Source organism: Tachypleus tridentatus, chromosome 1 (assembly GCF_004210375.1).
Source record: "Tachypleus tridentatus isolate NWPU-2018 chromosome 1, ASM421037v1, whole genome shotgun sequence".
Taxonomy (NCBI): Eukaryota; Metazoa; Arthropoda; class Merostomata; order Xiphosura; family Limulidae; genus Tachypleus; species Tachypleus tridentatus.
This window is the reverse complement of record NC_134825.1, coordinates 88,252,372-88,271,464: the sequence shown is the minus strand read 5'-3', so window position 1 is coordinate 88,271,464 and position 19,093 is coordinate 88,252,372. Positions and strand designations below refer to the sequence as shown.

Below are 19,093 nucleotides of genomic sequence, written 5' to 3'. Positions count from 1 at the left end.
CTGAAGTTTTCCACACTTTCCCAGTTCAGAGCTTATACATAGAGTCTTAAGAACCTTCTTTGCACCTCTGCCATTTCCAAATGACTTTACTATGTGCTTCTAAACTTCGTTCCTTACCATCATCCCACCTGGGGATGTGTTTTCCATCCTCGGTGGGCCATGTTTTTTCAGAACAGATGATCTGCCATTGCTTCTTTTAGTCTTTGTATCCAGACATGGTTGGATGAATTGGGTCTGTTCTTGGATAACATTGCTGTATCCACTGGTCAGCCCATCCCACCATGGCTTTTTATTATCTCTAAATGTAACCTATCTTTAAGTCATCTGAGGAAAGCAGACACTCCTGATTGGAAATACTGTCTGTTATGTTACTGAACATCTTTTGAACCATCCTTCCATTCTTATTTATACCGATTGTTCAAAATCAAGTGACTGTGTGGGCTCTGTCATGGTTTGTTGTAGTTCGGTGGTTGCATGTAGAATCCCCTCTACAGCTTTTGTGTTCACTGCTGAACACAAAGCCATTTCTCCTGCCCTGGATCACATAAAAGTTAATCAGTACTCAAACTGCACTATTTATACTGACTCGCTTAGTTCTCTACTGGCCTTAGAATCACTTTACGCTAGTTCATACCTTGTTCTTACCGATATTCAAAACCGACTGTCCCATTTCTCATTAACATCTACTTCTTTTCAGTTTTTCTGGATATTGGACCACATTGATATTTGCAGAAAGAGGAAGTTGTTCTAAGTAGACTATGCATTGGTCACAGTTTTTTAACTCATCATTTTCTTTTATCTGGAACCGATGAACCAGTGTGTAGTCTGTGTAACACTCAGATCACAATAAGCTACATTTTACTTTCTTGTCATCATTATGACTCTCAACAACAGCACTATTTTAAACATGTTGTTGTTCCAAGGTTTGTCCATAATGTTAGACAGTGTTATTGGCAATGATGACACTGTCAACCTTAGAAATGTTTTTAGTTTTTTAAAGGCCATTAATCTTTTTAATGCTATTTAAGTTTTTTAATTTATACATCAGACCTTTTTTAATGTGATTCCATTTTAAGAATTAAAGTACATCTTGTTTGATTTGAAATTAGAAAATGGTCGTAACATCAAATAACTCAAAACCAGGGCTGGAAAGGTTAACTTAAAGTGACTAACACTGTTGTTTGAACTACCTGTTAGTTATCCTGGCGAGTTATTATTAAAATTTTGCTACAAGTCTTTTAAAAATTTTATTACTTTTTGAAAGTGGCCATAACATCAAGTAACTCAGAACTAGGACTGGAAAGGCCAACTTCAGGTGACTGATGGTGGTTTTTGAACTTTCCTGTTAGTCTTCTTGGCAAATTATGATAATTTTAATTGTGCTACAAAAAGTCCTTTAGAATTTGTATCACTGTAGTTTTTCTCTTAACTCTGTAGACTAAATGTAAACATTGGTTTTATGCTATTTATGTTTTTTTTAAAACTTTGTTTTGTTTTACCTTAAATTTCTTTTATGAATTTTACTAAATTCACTTTAATTTTAACCTTTTACTGGATGTTTGGCACAGATAGCCTAGGTGTTTTGTGCCATAAAACACCAAATCAACCAACCAACCAATCTCTACCATGACCAGCTTTTCTCCTTAAGTCTACAGTTGCTTTGGAAGATGATTATTCTTTCTCTCATATTTCTCTCCCATTGATTTCTCACCTCTATTCTTTTTTGGATCTGGATTGCTTTACTGTGTCCAATTCAGGCTGTTCATTGTTACTTAGCAAGAATGTTTCCCTTTCACACATCCCATCATTGTTTTTGTGCCTCCTGTCACCTCTGTGTCCAGGAAACTCTTTCCTTCTACCCATACTCAATGGATCCCCAGCTGCTTCAGTTTGTATATTCTTCCCTGAATATTTACGCTCACAGACATAATCACTTCCGATTCAGCACCTGTCTCACTCTATTGTGTGTCACTTTTATTGACCCATGGATGAGAGCCTTTAAGTGAGTATGCTAATGATTGCATACTGTTTATTTTTCATTATCCTTATCATCTGGGTGTTTCAATGCCTGTGGAGTTTTGACTCCTCCAGTTGCTGTTCTTCAGTTTACACATTGTCTTTGAAAACAGTAATTACATTTTATTTTTCATAACCCTCCTTTCTTTTATAGGAGTCTAGGGGGCTAGTGTTTCCTCTCAGGGTAGGCTTATTTCCCAAACACGTTTTTGGGCTAAAGGGTAACTGAAAGTGTTTAACTCATCTACCCTGGTCCTACCAGGGCTCACTGTTGAGTTGGAGTGTTCTGCAAGACCATTAGAAGTTTTCTCCTTGGTATTAGAATTACTCAGTTGTCTGATCCAGACTGTCAATTTTATGGACTATCATAGGAAAAAACTGACATCAAAGAAGTGATTGCCCTCTTTTACGTGCACTTGCTGGCTTTACAAAGTAGCTTTATTGTCACGTATTTTATTTTCATGAGTAAAAGAACTTTCTGGCTAATGTTCATTGAGAATTTGAGCACTTCAGCTGGAGCACTGGAGACCCTTGCTTCTTACCAGTTTATAGCCACTGATTAGAAGTTCATTAGTGGCAGCATTATCTATGTAGTGTGGGTCACCCTTTAGACAGCTAGTGTTCTCTCCTTCTGAAGCAGGATGGGTTCAACACCTCTTGTCAGGTCTGTCCAGTTGAATCAAGGTAAAACAAGCTGCACAGTCTGAGAGCTAGTGCTCAACTGGTCATGCTACAATTCCACCCATCCATATGACACTTCGGTGTTTTTTGTTTTTTTACCTTCCAGGTGAAGAGTATACCCTAATTCAGAGATGATGTGGTCTCCTACATGTGTGCCCCAATGAAAACTGCCACTCCACTATTTTTACACAAGATTCTAGCTGTTTTGTGAAAGTAAGGCATTGTTTTAGAAGTTAACAGTTTTTGACCTGGTGCACTCTCTTATTGCCTTTTCTAAGAATAAAGTTAGTTTTAACACAAGTTTGTAGGGGAAGCTACTGTGCAAGTAGGTTGTGTCACCCTCCTTTTGGTAGAAAGGTTTTGTTACATGATAGCTACATCATGCTCCAGTACAGTTCATGTTTTTAGATGGGAGTTATCTCAGTGCTATTGGCATGTGAATCTCATGGGCAGATGTGCAAAGGAATCAAGCTGTTCTGTGTAAATAAATAAATGAATATCTATTGAAAATACATTTTCACATAAGGAAAATTTAACATCAGTCAAGTTCTGTGATAATACAAAGCAATTTGTATATAATTAATAATTTTTTCCACTAGATGTATGAAAGTTAAAATGTCTTTTGTTAGTCAGATTTTGCAAAAAAAAATTGACATAAGTAAATAAATACCTTTCAGCTGGAAAGATAGTCCAAGCATTACAATTCTGCTATAGCCTGACTAATCACCAGACATAATCCCCTTTGAGCATGTGTGGACTATCCTTAACCAATTCATGTGAAAGCATTCCATTAAATCCACTTCACAGGACTCTGTAATGGAGATTCTGTGCCAAGAATGAGCTGAAATCTTTCAGACAAAGAATGATGATGTTTTCTGCACTGTGTATATAAGCCCATTACTGCCTGCATAAAGACATATGCAGCACTTCAAAGCAGTTGAAGTGAAGTTTTACCAACCAGTGCTATTTAAAGTTTCAGAATAAGCTTTTATTCTTTAAAACTGGGTATTTATTTACTTTTGCTAAGTCTTTATTTGTGTGCTGAGATTTATGTTAAATGCTTTTTCTCCAAGGTGGCCAGTTGTCTATTATAGAGTTGTTCTTGTAGAAGGACCTCCATCATCTTTGGGATATCGTGCTAAGAAAGGTCACACCTATTTATATACTGTAAGATATTTGCTTTTTTATAAAATAGTGACTACCAATAAATCTTATGTCCAGCTTTTATAAAATAATATTTTATTCATTTAATATTATTGTTATAAGTATCTAAAATTTGTATATAATATTTTCACTGAATAATTTTGCTTTTGTCAGATATAATTTTAAGTGCAAAAGTAAGATGACAAAGATACAATATATATATATTTGTTTTTAAAAAAACAAGCCCAAACAAAAATAAAAATGCTGCACAAATCAAAAGTATTCATAGGATACAGGTTATAATGTGAGATATAAAATGTACCTTAGGTTTGGAGGTGACTGTGGAAGTAGGACCCACATTGTGGTGGGGATACACCATCTATTAGTTTTAACCTCCTTTTGCCAGTTTTTCATGAAGAAATTCATAAATAATAAAATAATCAAAAGAAATAGAAATTGGGGGAGTGAGATGTGGATACAACATCTCACATTTATACCACCCTTCACTGCCTGCAGATAGTTAGTTGTAGGAAGGTGACTGCTCTCCAAAATAAAGAAGAAGGAAAAGTAAAAATAATAAAATACTATTACTTGGGAGTAAGTAAGATTAACATACCTCCTGAAGTTGATATTCCAACTTCCATTATTGTGTTAAGGAACTAATTAGTAGTTCTTTAGACAAATTATGGTAGTATAAAGAGTCCCAACCAGTTATCTAAAATAACTCCCAACCACAACCCATTAATTCCACTGTAACTACCAATCTTAAGACTCTAAACAAGTCTTTATTTGCAAAAAGGTGTTGATCTTCATAAAAGTAGTGCTAAGCTGTTGAAACAACTTTATTAGCAACTAATAATGCTTAGAAATTTTCAGTAAAATTTCCTTAAGTTTTACTTTATTTATTTAATGCATTCTTCTATTTATCACAGAATATTTTAATAATATTGTTTGGTTTTTTTATTAAATCCATTAAATATTAATTTTTGTATCAGTATTTCAACATTAATAATAAAATATTTTAACTTATTACAGATTTTACAAAATTTGAATAATTGTGATGAAGTTATAATTCTCATAACAGAAGAGTATGGTATGTTACTATTAAAAGAGGGTAAACCATATATAGGAAAGGAAATATATTTTCTTTTATGAAAAATATTTAGATTGATATCATTATCAATTATTTTAATTTCTAAATCTTGACATCAGAAATTCAAGTACTTGCAATTTCTAATTCTACCAAATATATGTATATAAAAATCCAAAAAAAATGTATGATATAAAAATATGGATTTATAATAAAAAATATCTCTATATATTTCAGTTTTTTATTTTTGTTACATATAAATATATATTTATATATATAACCATAATTTTTTACTCCAAAACAAAACACATTAAAATTAAACAAAATATGCTGAATAGGTTATAATATGGGATTATAATATGTATTCTAGGTTTTGATAGTGACTGAAGAAATAGGACCCAAATTGCAGTGGGGATACACCACCATCTATCAATCTTAAACTCCAATTCGCTAGTCAATTCCTAAGAAATAAGATACAATTAGATGAGAAATTAGGAGAGTGATATGTAGGTGCTCAAGCTCACAATGTCCTACATCTAAACCACCCTTTACTGCCTGCAGACAGTTGTGGGAAAGTGACTGCTTTCCCAAGTTAAAATAAGAATAAGAAAAAGATGAAAAAATAAAATAAACATAAGGAAAATAAGTTACTACCATTTGGGGGTAAGTAAGATGAAACTTACCTCTTGATATTAGCATTCCTGCCCTCAGTATGGTACAGGCACTAATTAACATGACATTAAACCATATCAGTATACTACGTTTACTATGACTGTTATGGTTTTATATGCAACTTAATGTGTACATTTGCTTAAAGTAATGCCAAGATCTTAAATGACCTAATTTTTAACTAAAAATAATTATTCAAAATTTTTAGTAAAATTTCTCTGATTTTTATTTATTTAGTATATTTTTGTATTTATTACAGAATAATTTAATAATTTTATTTAAAATTTCTTTATTAAGTCCATTAACTATTAATATTTATATCAGTATTTCAACATTATTAATAAAATATTGTAATTTATTATAAATTTTACAATATCTGAATAACTGCAGAGTTATTTATAACAGATGATGGGTATTTCACATTACTATTTAAAGTGGGTAAACCATAAATTGGAAAGTCAAAATCTTTTCTTTTGTCAAAAATATTTTTATTGATATCCTTTTTAACAATTACTTTAATTTCTAAATCTAAATCATGTTTTATTAAATCATCTATACATCTGTAAGTTAAAGTAAAAATATAACAATGAACTTCGTGTACTGATATGGTTCAATGTTGTGTTAATTAGTGCCTTTACCATAATGTTTTGTTTTGGCTTAAAAATTATGGTTATAATTAATCAGAGGTTGGGATTTGCTGTTTTTAATACAGCCCTTCCTCATGATGCTGTTTACTTATTTAACTTTATTTAAATGTATTTATTTAATTGCATTATATATATCCACATTTAACTGTATTAATTTGTTTTAAGTCATCTCATAGTGCAAATAGGTAAATGAAATAAACTAACATTTCATAGTGTTAAATTTCAGAATGTTTAGCCACACAACAGTTAATCTTGTTAATGGTATAAAGTCTATAGCTTCATAATTCAGAAAGTAATTTTGTTTCAGTAATAACTCACTCAATTTTTTTTTTAATTTCTAAGCAAACTAGGATGCCCAAGAGTTATTTGACTGGTTTTTCCATATCTTATTTGTATACTTTTCCTTTCTTAATAATACACTCAAGACTTTAAGTTACTAAGCAAATTGGCACTTCAGTAAGAATTATTTAACTGTTTCCTATTTCTGTTTGCATAGGTAGGAACATCTCAGTCTTATATACCTATGACAATGGACTCCTTCTTTTCTTCTGTGCCATATCATCCAATATGGTATTCTGCAGAACCACCAGGTATTTTAGAGTATGTGGAACATCTTGAGCTCCTTTTAACACCATTTTTGAATTCTGAGTGAGTTTTCTTTGGTAATGTATAATTTGTAAGGCCTATGTTTTAAGCTCATTTTTTTCTCTTTCAGCAGTATTTCAGTAAGATAAGATTTGTCTTATTCTCAGTTTTATTTTTGCAGGACTTTCAAAGAAATTATAACTGGTATTTCCAGTTTACACAGTCTAAAGCTTTTCTGTGGTATAACTTGCCAAAGTAGAATTTATATATGCATTGAACTCTTATTGTATAGCAGATTTTATTTGGGTTGCAGGGAAAATGTAATATGTGCCACACAAAAGCAAATCCATTAAAAGGGGTAAAAAATCTTACTTCAGAGTTGTGTGATAATGGTAATAAAGCTTTGATTTTGGGTTTTTAGAATGTTTTGTTTTAGTTTTTTTTTTCCTTTGAAAACAGAAAGTGTGAAATCACATAGTAATATTGCACTTTGCCAGCAAACTTTAAAGTTTGTGGTATAAGATTTACTACAGTTATTCTTGAATTAGTAACACTGCATAAAATAAGTTAAAATTTGTAATAATTTAACTGCGACATGATTAGTCACTGTTGTAAAATAATGTTGGTAATACCTCCTTAGTTCCATTAAATTAATGATTTAGCATTTGTTGCTTATAGAATAATTGGTTAAGAAATAACATGATCATAGATGAACTGGTTGTGTAATAAACATATCAAATTAAATTAAGTATGCTATTTGATATTATTTGTGCTATATGATTCACAAATCTAATTGATCCTAATCTAAGCACTTCCAGGTCTGTTGACAATCTTGTAAGATTTTTGAGGAATATATTCTTGTTGGTCGAAGTTAACAAACATTTATTTTGAAGTCTGTATATTTGAAATTTTATAAATAATCACTTAGTTTTCTCATTGAGACTATAGGGCTTTATTTGTCATCTCTTGTTTTTTATTGTTGTACATTATTAACAAAAAGATATTTTTTAGATCATCAAGAACAAAAATAAGTCCTTGCATACTGCTGAGTGGTCCCTTAGGCTGTGGAAAGTTAACTATTGTCAAAGCTCTTTCTCGACGTCTTAACATGCATTTTTACCAGGTACAGAAGGAAACAGCACTAAGCAATAAACTTTAATTATTAGGATATTTTCTCATTGCACTGTTTCATTTTCATTTTGGTTCCATTACTTGAACTACTTGCTAGTAACATTGAACATTTGGCATGTGTGTGTGTACAGTACCAAATATTTAATTATTGAATGTTTTGTAAAATAAATATTCCATCTTCAGCAAGCTATAAAGAACAGGGTAGATTATTAGGTACAAGTATTTATAAAGTTTAAATATTTTATAAAAAGTAGTTAGAATACTAAATAAAAGAATGAGATAAATTAAAAGATAACTAAATAAACAAAGGATAGGATAATGCAACAATATTACACAAGCATTCATAATAGATGTAATTATAGCAAAGTTGTTGGTTAACTTACAATAGATAAACTTTCTCTAGTTAAAAGTTTGATATTGGATGATCCAGATACAATGACATTGAAATTCGTAATCAAGATGGGGTGGTTGATGCTTTCACTATGTGAGCAAATTGTAGAGTCTGGTGGATTTGATAGTTTTTTTTATTAGTTCTGTTTAATATTCTGTATATTCACATGCTTGCAGGTGTAATTGGCATATAGTTTTGCCAATGTAAGGGACATTATATTTATCACGTGTATTTATATATGATTCTTGAACACATAGGTGGAGATAATAGGTCTTTAGATCAGAATAGGTTTTGTATTTTCAAAGGTAATTTAAATAACATTTATGGATAAAGTGTTTTAATTATTCCTAAAATTAGCAACTTCACTATGAAACTTTGCTTACCTGAAAAGGAACAGTCAACCTTAATTGGTATTTATGAACAGTGTGTGGTTTATTTGGGGGTTGAAATTTGTGAGAAAGAAACATGTGTGTTAGGGTTTGAATAAAATGAAAGGGATAGCTGTTGTTTATCAAAATATTTTAGAAGGCAGTGATTTTGATATGAAAATAGAGGTAGTTAGAACAGATGTTATATGCTCTATTGAGAAGATTGAGTATGAGGTTACATAAAACTTTTAAATTGAGTATGTATGCCTGTATGTTTTTCTATTATAAACAGATGATGTGAAATGGTTATCTAATTTGATGGTTTAAATTATCAAGAGAAGTTAGTTTAATTTTTTTATTTATTTTTTTTAGTTTCACGAGTAAACTTATTGTTAGGGTGTTTCAAATTTAAATAATCCAAAAAAAATTATTTGATGTAAGTAGCACTTCAAAATAACAAAAACATATCATCAACATACCTTCTATATAGAGCTACTTTGTATTCAGTGGGACAGATGTCTAGCTAAGAATACTCATAGTGACAAAGGAATTCCCTATTCCAGCTCTAAGGGTTATCCCATTGTTATGCCCTCTATTTACTGTTGAAGACAAACGTATTATCCTTGAGGACAAGGTTAAATAATTATTTAAACTGTTGGTGATTAAAGCTTCTGTATGGTTCATTCTTCTAAGGGAAAGTTTCTTTGAGATTACTTGTACTGTTTCATCATGTGGAATGTTTGTGAATAAAGATTAAATGTCAAAACTGGGAAGTAATTAGTTGATGAGCATTATTATTTTAAAAAAAACTTCTTGTTCAAAGAAAAACGGATCTTTAATTGTAAACTAAATTGTAAATGAATGAATTTAGAATACAAATAAGTATGCAGACTGATGATAGACAAAGTAGATATTGAGGGAATGCTATCTTTGTGAACTTCAGGTAACTGATACATGAGACCTGAGTGGGAGTTTGAGGGGTAAGTGTCTTTACCACAAACAAGTCTGTTCTGAATACTTATGTAATATTGTAACATTATCCTATCCTTTGTTTATTTGGTCATCTTTTAATTTATTTCATCCTTTTATTTGGTATTTTAATTACTTTTATAAAATGTTTAAACTTTATAAGTACTTGTACCTAACAATCTACCCTGTTCAATATAGTTTGCTGAAGATGGAATATGTATACAACAAAACATTCAAGAATTAAACGTTTGGTACTGTGCACACATATGCCAAATGTTCATTGTTGTTGCCATGCTATGTTGTTCATTATTGATCTGCTCATGTAAAGCAAAAAATAATACAAATAATTATAGTCAGTACAAAGCTGCTGTAATATAAGTGTTAGTTGTACTTCATAGGTGTTTCTAGAAAAAAGTTACAAAGTTAAATTTTTGTTTAAAACAGATTAACTGTGTCATTTACCTTATTCTTTATAAATATTAGTGTATTTGAACTGATAATAAAAATGTCAAGCAACCTTTAACCTTACTAGCCTAGTGTGAAACTTACCCTGTAAGCTAAGAAAGTTGAGAATATTAAAGTTAAAATAACCTAAAGTTAAATAAAGAAACAATAGAATGTAAAGTTTCTGGATATGGTTGGTTCAAAGCGTGCATATCATGACTTTTTTAACAAAATTGTATTCAAAATTTAATTAAACAACTGTATTATCAGTGTGTGTCAGTACCATGGCATATTCTATTTACGTTTTTATCCGACATTGGGCCACTGTTTTTGTTCTAACTTAATTTCCCTTTACACTTTCCCTTGGTGTAGATTCCTGTACATGGTGAGGGGACCTCCCAGAGAAGGTTCTGTTTGTTCAGTTTACCTCCTCTGGGATCTAAACATCCACCTACATGTTTGCTGTGCATGATGACCCATGAAGGGGAGGAGAGGATCCTGGTGGTGAGGGGTTCAACCCTAACACACCATTTTGAATTCCTGTAGACGAGCACCCTTGGGGTGGCTCCTCCAGGGTCAATCAGCTGGTTCACCTGCACTAAGGTCAACCAAGTACCAGCATTGGATGTTCTCAACAGGTATTGTGAACATTGTATCTGATGCTGGTTTTTGGGTATAGTGCTCACGAAACCCTGGTGTTGCTGTGGCATCCTTATTTGGTACTGTAGTGTGTCTCCTCATAGGCTTCATGGGGATTTGGGTCAGTGGGCACCAAAATATTCTTTTTTTTTATTATGGAACTCCTAAATAAAATAGTGAAAAAACAGTCCATAGGTAAATGACCACATTTTGAAGATTGTGAGCAGCAATCTTCAACATTTGTAACACCTTTACCTCATTTCCTTATACTACCTTCTCTTTCAGACAAATCTTTAGGGCACATTCTCCCATTTTTATTCAGAAAGGACTAGAGGGACTTGCTGGCTCTCCTAAGTTAGTCAAAAAGCTTTTCTCTGGTGACATATTGGTGGAAACATCCACTCCTAAACACATTGAATTCCTCTTGCATTCAAAGACCATTGGGGATATACCCATTGATGTTACTCCTCATGCTACTTTCAATTTGTTATGAGGAGTTATTGTTGAGAGGGATTTGAAAATCATATCCAAGTCAGAGATCGTCACTGGTTTCTCCACTTAAGGAGTTTCTGCAGTGATGTGTATCTCCACTCACAAAGATCGAATTATGATGCCAACCAATGTCCTAATTTTGACGTTTACATCAGCGAGTGCACCTGCCACCATCAAGGGAAGTTGTCTTAATTGCAAGGTATGGCCATACATTCCAAACCATCTGAGATATTTCCAGTGTCAGTGGTTCAGTCACTCGAAGACATCGTCATGATTCCTTGACGTGTGCTTATTGCGATGGTAAGGACCACGATGCCTATGAGTGTGAGACAAACTCTCATTACATTAATTGTAATGGCTCTCACCCATCCTACTTTTTTTCTTGCCATAAGTAGGTGAAAGAAAAAGAGGTACAGCATTTGAAAAATATTCAAAACATTTCTTACCCTGAGGCTTGAAAGTTACTGTCACCACTTCACCTCGGACGCATGCTGCTGAAAGTTATTTCACTACTACAGTGTGACTGCAGAGGGATCTATCCATGACTCTGGAAGAATAGTTCTCAAACCATATGAAAAGTCTTTTGTCCTTCATGGTTAAGAAAGTTGATGAATCAACGTTAACACCCATCTCTGTTCCTACCATTCTTTCCAGCAGATGCCCAGATCCATTTCTTTTCATTTTGATAAGAGGCATTTTCTGAGGTACACCTTCTTCTCCAGCCCAGTGGGATGCAAAACAATCATTTGTTCATACCCTAATTCACTGGAATCTTCTTCCAACAACAGAGACCTACCTAATCAATCCAGAGCAGGATCCATGGAGGTTTATAGACTTCCTTGTAATTAAGAAATAAAGAAAAAAGACGTAGTCAAAAATGGAAGGGCTCACCACCCAATTTGACTAAACATAAATAAAAATGGCTACTTTGATACAGTGGGACTTTCGAGGTTTATGTTCTAATCTGGATGACATCAAAGCAGTGATTGATTTGTACCATTGTATGTATCTTTCCTTACAGGAAACATTTCTTCAACCTGCCAATACAGTCACCTTTCAGCAGTTTTCTTTGTACAGAAATGGCAAGTTGTGTGATGGACGAGTGTATGAAGGGGTTTATGTTCTAATCTGGATGACATCAAAGCAGTGATTGATTTGTACCATTGTATGTATCTTTCCTTACAGGAAACATTTCTTCAACCTGCCAATACAGTCACCTTTCAGCAGTTTTCTTTGTACAGAAATGGCAAGTTGTGTGATGGACGAGTGTATGAAGGGGTGGTATTGTTGGTTGATCAGCACGTGCCTACCCTGTCTTTGCCACTTATCACACCCTTGAAGGCTATAGCCATCTGTGTTTCCTTTGGTTGTACCATCACTGTTTGTTCTCTACACCTGTCTCCTGAAGAGACCTGTGATCAATCAGACCTTGATGCTCTTACTGAACAGTTGCCATCACCCTTTTTGATCATGTGGAACATTAATGGACATAATCCCCTCTGGGGAGGTGCTGATATTGATGGGAATGGTTGCTCCATTGTGTTCTTGGATCACAATCTTTCCTTCTTCAATACTGGTTCTTATACATATTTTCTTTATACTAGTCAGTCTTTTACTGCTATTGATCTCTCAGCTTCCTCCCTTTCACTGTTCTCCCACTTTTCATGGAGGGTTGACAGCAACCCACAAGGCAGTGATCAGTTTCCTATCATTTTGAAAGAGACTGGCTGTGGTTGATGCCACCTGACCTGTGTGCTTTGGTGGAAGCAGGATCAAGCCAACTGGCCTTCTTTTATTGCTCTCACAGAACCTGATTCTGCCATCATTTGTAAGCCATTGATAGATGGCTGACTGTATTATCCAGGCAGTTGCTCAACATATTCCTAAAACCTTGACATGTTTTTACCATATCCTTGGCTGTGGTGGAATCCTGCCTGCCACAAGGCATGGAGGGCTCAAAAGTGGGCCTGGGGTATCTTTTATAGATACCCCACACTCTTGAACTGCGTCACTTTTCATCAGGCCCATGAACATGATCAGTAGACATCAAAGCCAAAAGGAATCTTGGATTAAATTCACAACCACCATTTCCAAAGTCATATGGGATGAGATTCAAAATGTCAGTGGGCAGTATAATTCTGTTCCCCTTTCAATCTTGCTCTCTAATGGCCATGGAATAGCTAATGATTGGAGCATTGCTGATACTCTGAGTGAAAGCTTTTGCTGTGTATCTAACACTTCTACTTTAACCTCTACCTTCTTAGCCATGAATACTTGGGCAGAGCAATCACCTTCTTCCTTTTGGACTGACTGTCTCTATTACTATAATTGCCCCTTTTCACTGGTGGAACTCAAACTCGCCCTTCATTGGTCTGGTAGTACATCGGTCAGACCTGATGATATACACTATGAAATGTTGTGTCATCTATCTCCTGCTTCTCTTGCTATTTTTCTGATTGTTTTTAACTGGATCTGGCAGGAGAATGCCTTTCCTGATGCATGGTACCAGGCTATTGTCCTACCTTTCTCTAAGCCTGGGAAGGATCCCAAGATTCCATTAAACTACCATCCAATTGCTTTGATGAGCTGTCTCGGTAAGACCTCAGAGACAATGAATAATGTTCCTCTTGTTTAGTTTTTTGAATCAAACAACCTCCTCTCACTCATCTAGTGTGGGTTCTGATGACAGAGCTCCACCATGGGCCACCTGATTCGACTTGAAATGTCGATCAGAGAAGCCTTTCTGAAATGACAACATCTTGTATCAATATTCGTTGACTTTGAGAAGGCTTATGATACTACATAAAAGTATGGCATTTTGTGAGACCTCCACTTATATGGGTTACGTGGCCATTTGCCCATTTTTATTAAAAATGTTTTAATGGGCAGGCAATTCCAAGTTTGTGTAGGTTCAACACTTTCCCATTCTTTCCAACAGCAACTTGGAGTCCCTCAGTGTTGTATTTTGAGCATCATATTTTTCAGCATAAAGATTAATGTCATCACTGAACAATTCCCTCCCACTGTTCCAAATGGCCTCTATGTGGACGACTTCTACATCTCGTGTCAATCGTTTAACATGAGGTTTATTGAGTGGCAGCTACAGACTGCCTTCAATCATTTACTGAAATGGACCACAATGAACGATTTTAACTTCCCTCTCTCTAAAGCCATTTGCATGCACTTTTGCCACCAACGGAGAATTCACTCCAATCCTGAGCTCTGTGTTGGTGAAGTAGCTTCCAATGCTACCTGAGGCAAAGTTTTTGGGACTTATCTTTGACCATAAACTGACCTTTATACCACATGTCAAGCAGCTACGAGTCAAATGTACAAGAGCACTGAACATCCTCTGTATCTTTTCTTCCACCACATGGGGAGTGATCAGTGTTCTATGCTAAAGATATATTATGCTTTTAGTTAATCAGAACTGGACTATGGGTGTTTAGTCTATGGTTCTGCCAGGACCTTGGCCTTAAAGATGCTGGACCTTGTTTATCATCAGGGACATTGGCTCTGCACCAGGAATTACTGCACTTCCCCTGTACAGAACTTCTACATAGAGTCTCATAAACTTCCTCTGCACCTCCACTGTTTGCAATTGTTTTTACTCTGTGCTTTGAAACTTTGATCCTTATCATCATCCCATCTGAGGTTGTTTTTTCCATCCTCGGTGGGCCATGTTATTTCAGAACAGATAATCTGCCATTGTTCCTTTTGGCCTTTGTATCAAAGCAGAGTTGGATGAATTGGGTCTGTCCTTGGATAACATTGCTGTATCCACTAGTTAGCCCATTCAACCATGGCTTATTACCATTCCTAAATGTGACATTTCTTTACATCTGAGAAAAGCAAATACTCCTGATTGGAAGTACAGTCTTTTATTTGCTGAACATCTTTCAAACCATCCCTCTATTCCCATATATAAGGATGGTTCAAAATCAGGTGACTCAGTACATTGTGCCATGGTTTGTTGTGGTTCAGTGGTTGCACACAGAATCCCCTCTTTAGTTTCTGTGTTCACTGCCAAACTGTATGCCATTTCTCTTGCCCCAGATCACATAGAAGCTAAGCAGTACTCAAATTGTACTATTTATACAGACTCTCTTAGTTATCTACAGGCCCTGGAATTGCTTCACATTAGTTCTCACCCTGTTCTTGTTACTGTTAAGAACCATTTTTCTTTAACATCTATTTCTCTCCAGTTCTTCTGGCTACAAGGCTGCATTGGTATTTGCTGTAATGAGCTTGCTGACACAGGAGCTACGTCTGTCTGTTCTGGTGCTTTCATTGCTGTACCTGTTTCATACATGGACTACGGTCTTGTATTAAAGGCTCAGCTCCATACCTGTTGGCAGTCAACTTGGAGTGAGCAACATGAAAACAAGCTTTTCCAGATAAAATCCTCTATTGGACTTTGGCTGTCTTGTTTCTGTAAGGATTGGCAAGAGGAAGTTGTCCTAACTAGACTATGCCTTGGGCACAGTTTTTAAACTCATTGTTTTCTTTGATTGATGCACCAATGGGTGGTCTGTATGACACTCAGGTCACAATACTCCACATTTTATTGTCATGCCATCATTACGACTCTCAACGACTGCACCATTTTAGACATATTTTGTTCCAAGTTTTAACCCTGATGTTGAACAGTGTCACTATCACCAATGACACTGTCCATCTAACAAATGTTTTTGGTTTTTTTAAAAGCCATTGTCCTTTTTAATGCTATTTAAGTTTTTAATTCATAAATTAGGCTATTTTTTAACATGACTCTTTTTTATGAATTAAAATTAATTCAGTACAAAATTACAAAATGGCTGTTACATCCAATAACTCAAAATCAGGACTGGAAAAGCAAACTTCAGGTGACTGACAATGATGTTTGAACTTACCCATTAGACATCCTGAAGAGTTATAATAATTAAAATTATGCTACAAAAAGTCTTTTAAAATTTATATTACTTTACTTTTTCTCTTACCACCATAGATTAGATGTAAAAATTGGATTTGATGCTATTTAAGTTTTTAATTCAAAAATTAAACTTTGTTTTCTTTTAATTTAATTTGTTTTTATGAATTTTAATAATTTTACATTACTTTTAATTTTTTTACTGATTGTTTGGCACAGATAGCATAGTTGCTTTGCTCTATAAAACACCAAACAACCAACCAACCTTTTACAGTGTATAATATTTTCACTGTTGTTTTATTTTTTGCTGGTTGTTTGGTGTAGATAGCCTAGTTGCTTTGTCCCATAAAATGCCAAACAACAACGAATAATTATCCCCTGAGAAGATAATTTTGAAAGCTATGTTTGTTACTGAGTTTTGTTAGTATCACCTTTTTGTTCCCAATCTTTTATAAGCTTGCAGCAGGTTATTGAACAACTACTAAAAAAAAACTTGGTTTTCAAAGTAGCTACAAGCAAAGTTTAAATGTCATAAACTAGTTATGTTAGCATATGGTGAATAAAGTGCTGTGAATAGTAGTTAATGATGGGAAAGTGATGACAAAACCTTGCTCATTCAGAGAACAACGACATTATTTATTGGAAAGTTTAGAAGATTTAGGAATAAACCACATATCTGGAAATGTTTGCATAGTTTCTTTAGATATTGATCTTATTTCTTAAAACTGTGTCAGATTATTTGTTTTAAAACTACATTTTCTTCTGTGGCAAAATATCAGGTAAACCTTATTAAACATGACAAAATGTTCAAGTGGTTAAAATATATTGTGTTAAATTTGTCATTAAAAAATGCACATGAATGAAATAACTTAATTTATTGAAAAGCAGTTATATTTGTCATATATAAATTGATTTGAACCAAGAATATTGTTACCTAATTTGGCTTATCCCTATAATTAGTGTTTCACAAGTATTTCTCTGATCCTTACTAAATAACAAAAATTTCAAAGAAAATATTTCATGACAAGCACTTGCTTTATTCTGATTTATTCTATCACACTTCTAATTGGACTGTAACTTTTTTAAATGGGATTTTAAATGAACTGTGGTGTACACCTATGTAGTAATCAGTAGTGATGTGTACCACAAAGGCCAGGTTCACACTGAAGATCATTTTTATAAAGATAACATTTTGAAATTTTGAATTAATACTCAATAATAAATTAGGATAGATTATATTAGGACCTAGAGTTACATTTGTAAATGTAAGGAATTGTTTAGTACATATTCTAATGATTACTGATAAAAGTAAAAATTCTGTGAGGGTGGGGTGCTGCAATCTCTGAATACCTTTCTAGTTTTTACTTTGTTGGGATATTTAAAAGCAGTAGTAGTTCTCTGTTCATCTTTAAATATTAAATGCTAAATTCAGATTTTTGTTCCCTATTGTACATTTTATTCTTGTGTTCATGTTAATGTTAATTCAGTCCCCAAAACTAGACTTTTACATGTTTTCTTTAAATCAAGCTGTTTTTGTATTGGAGATTTCACAGATGCTTATCTTTGTTTTGTTACTTGTAATTTTTTAGGTCAACTGCCATGAAGTCACAGGAGATTCCCCTGGTTCCACTGAAAATCGTTTAAAAGCTATGCTTCAGAAGAGTATGTTTAACAACAGTTATCTAAAATAATGTGCATATTTTTCCCAATTTAACTTCATATTTAACAATCACTTACCAAGGGTTATATGAATCAATAAGAAAAACTTTATTTTTAAAAAGAAAGAAAAATTTGTTAGTAGGTCTATGCTATAGTTTCCAGTGACTGTGCATTTAAATCCTAAATATGAATTACAAACTAGTCTGTATCACAAAATTCATTGAACTGTTTTTCTCAAAATGTTTTGTTAAGAAAATCCAACTGTTACTTGTATAAGTAAAAATAAAACAATAAAAACTTAATACTGAAATGTATACAATTAAAAAAGGAGAAAGGTGACATGAAAGTGATACTTATTAGGGTTATAAAGTACACTAAAGTGATACTGTATTAATGTTTGTATGAAATCTTATGAATAAAAATAATATCACAGTGATAGTTACTAGAGATCTATTGTGCTCAGATGAGGCTGGAATGATAACTTGTAGTAGGTGTTTCTATTATTGAGATGGTGTTTGAATGCTAGTTACCAGGAAGGGGAAACACCATTGAGATGATAGTTAATAGGGTTCTTAAGCACTAAGAAAATGCCAGATTAGTAATTATTAAGTTCTCTAACAATACAATGTTCAATAGGAGTGAATATAATACATATTCGGCAAAACATAAAGTAACGAAGAGTCAAAAAATTATATTTGAAGTTTTATAATTATTATTATTAATTTGTTGAAAAGAGAAATATTTGTTACTTTCCTATTATTACACACTTAAAACTTACTGAAAGGTAATACCTATCTATCTAGTTGCAGCTGTGGTAACTGACAACTTATGTTATAAATTTACTTTCTTAGTAACTAATTATTTTCCATCATTGATTTATTCTTTAATGGAGGTGTTAATGACAACTATTATCTGCAGTGGTGTTCATGTCTTGATTTTTTTGTTGAACATGGATAAATTGTTTTCATCTTGCTCGTACAAAGTTTGATTTTTATGGTTTATATAGATGGTTTCTTTAGCATGTAATTTATTCATTATCTCTTTCTTCACCAAATCTTATAACAATTCCACATATGTATTTCAAGACTGATTTTGCTAAGTAAATATTTTATGTTATGGGAAAATATCAAGTTTACTTACATATATATATATATATATGGCTACAATGTTTTACCTCACTCTGAATCATCTTTTGCATTTTATGAAGATGATATAGTTTTAGACATCTTTTGATAAAAATGAAAGAGAAGTAAAAAGAGT

The 19,093-nt window shown here is 33.4% G+C and overlaps 1 protein-coding gene across 2 annotated transcripts in view; it reads left to right on the top strand.

Moving 5' to 3' along the window:
* The window catches only part of Pex6 (peroxisomal biogenesis factor 6), a 76,635-nt gene that overhangs the window by 31,093 nt on the left and 26,449 nt on the right, over positions 1 to 19,093 (top strand). For both annotated transcript variants that reach the window (XR_013030439.1, XM_076510217.1), the window contains exons 5-8: positions 3,771 to 3,864; positions 6,743 to 6,894; positions 7,843 to 7,954; positions 17,764 to 17,836. Coding sequence is in view for 1 of the 2 variants with exons in the window: in XM_076510217.1 (XP_076366332.1) it covers positions 3,771 to 3,864; positions 6,743 to 6,894; positions 7,843 to 7,954; positions 17,764 to 17,836 (431 nt within the window). In the remaining variant the exon portion in view is untranslated. The remainder of the gene's footprint in view (positions 1 to 3,770; positions 3,865 to 6,742; positions 6,895 to 7,842; positions 7,955 to 17,763; positions 17,837 to 19,093) is intronic.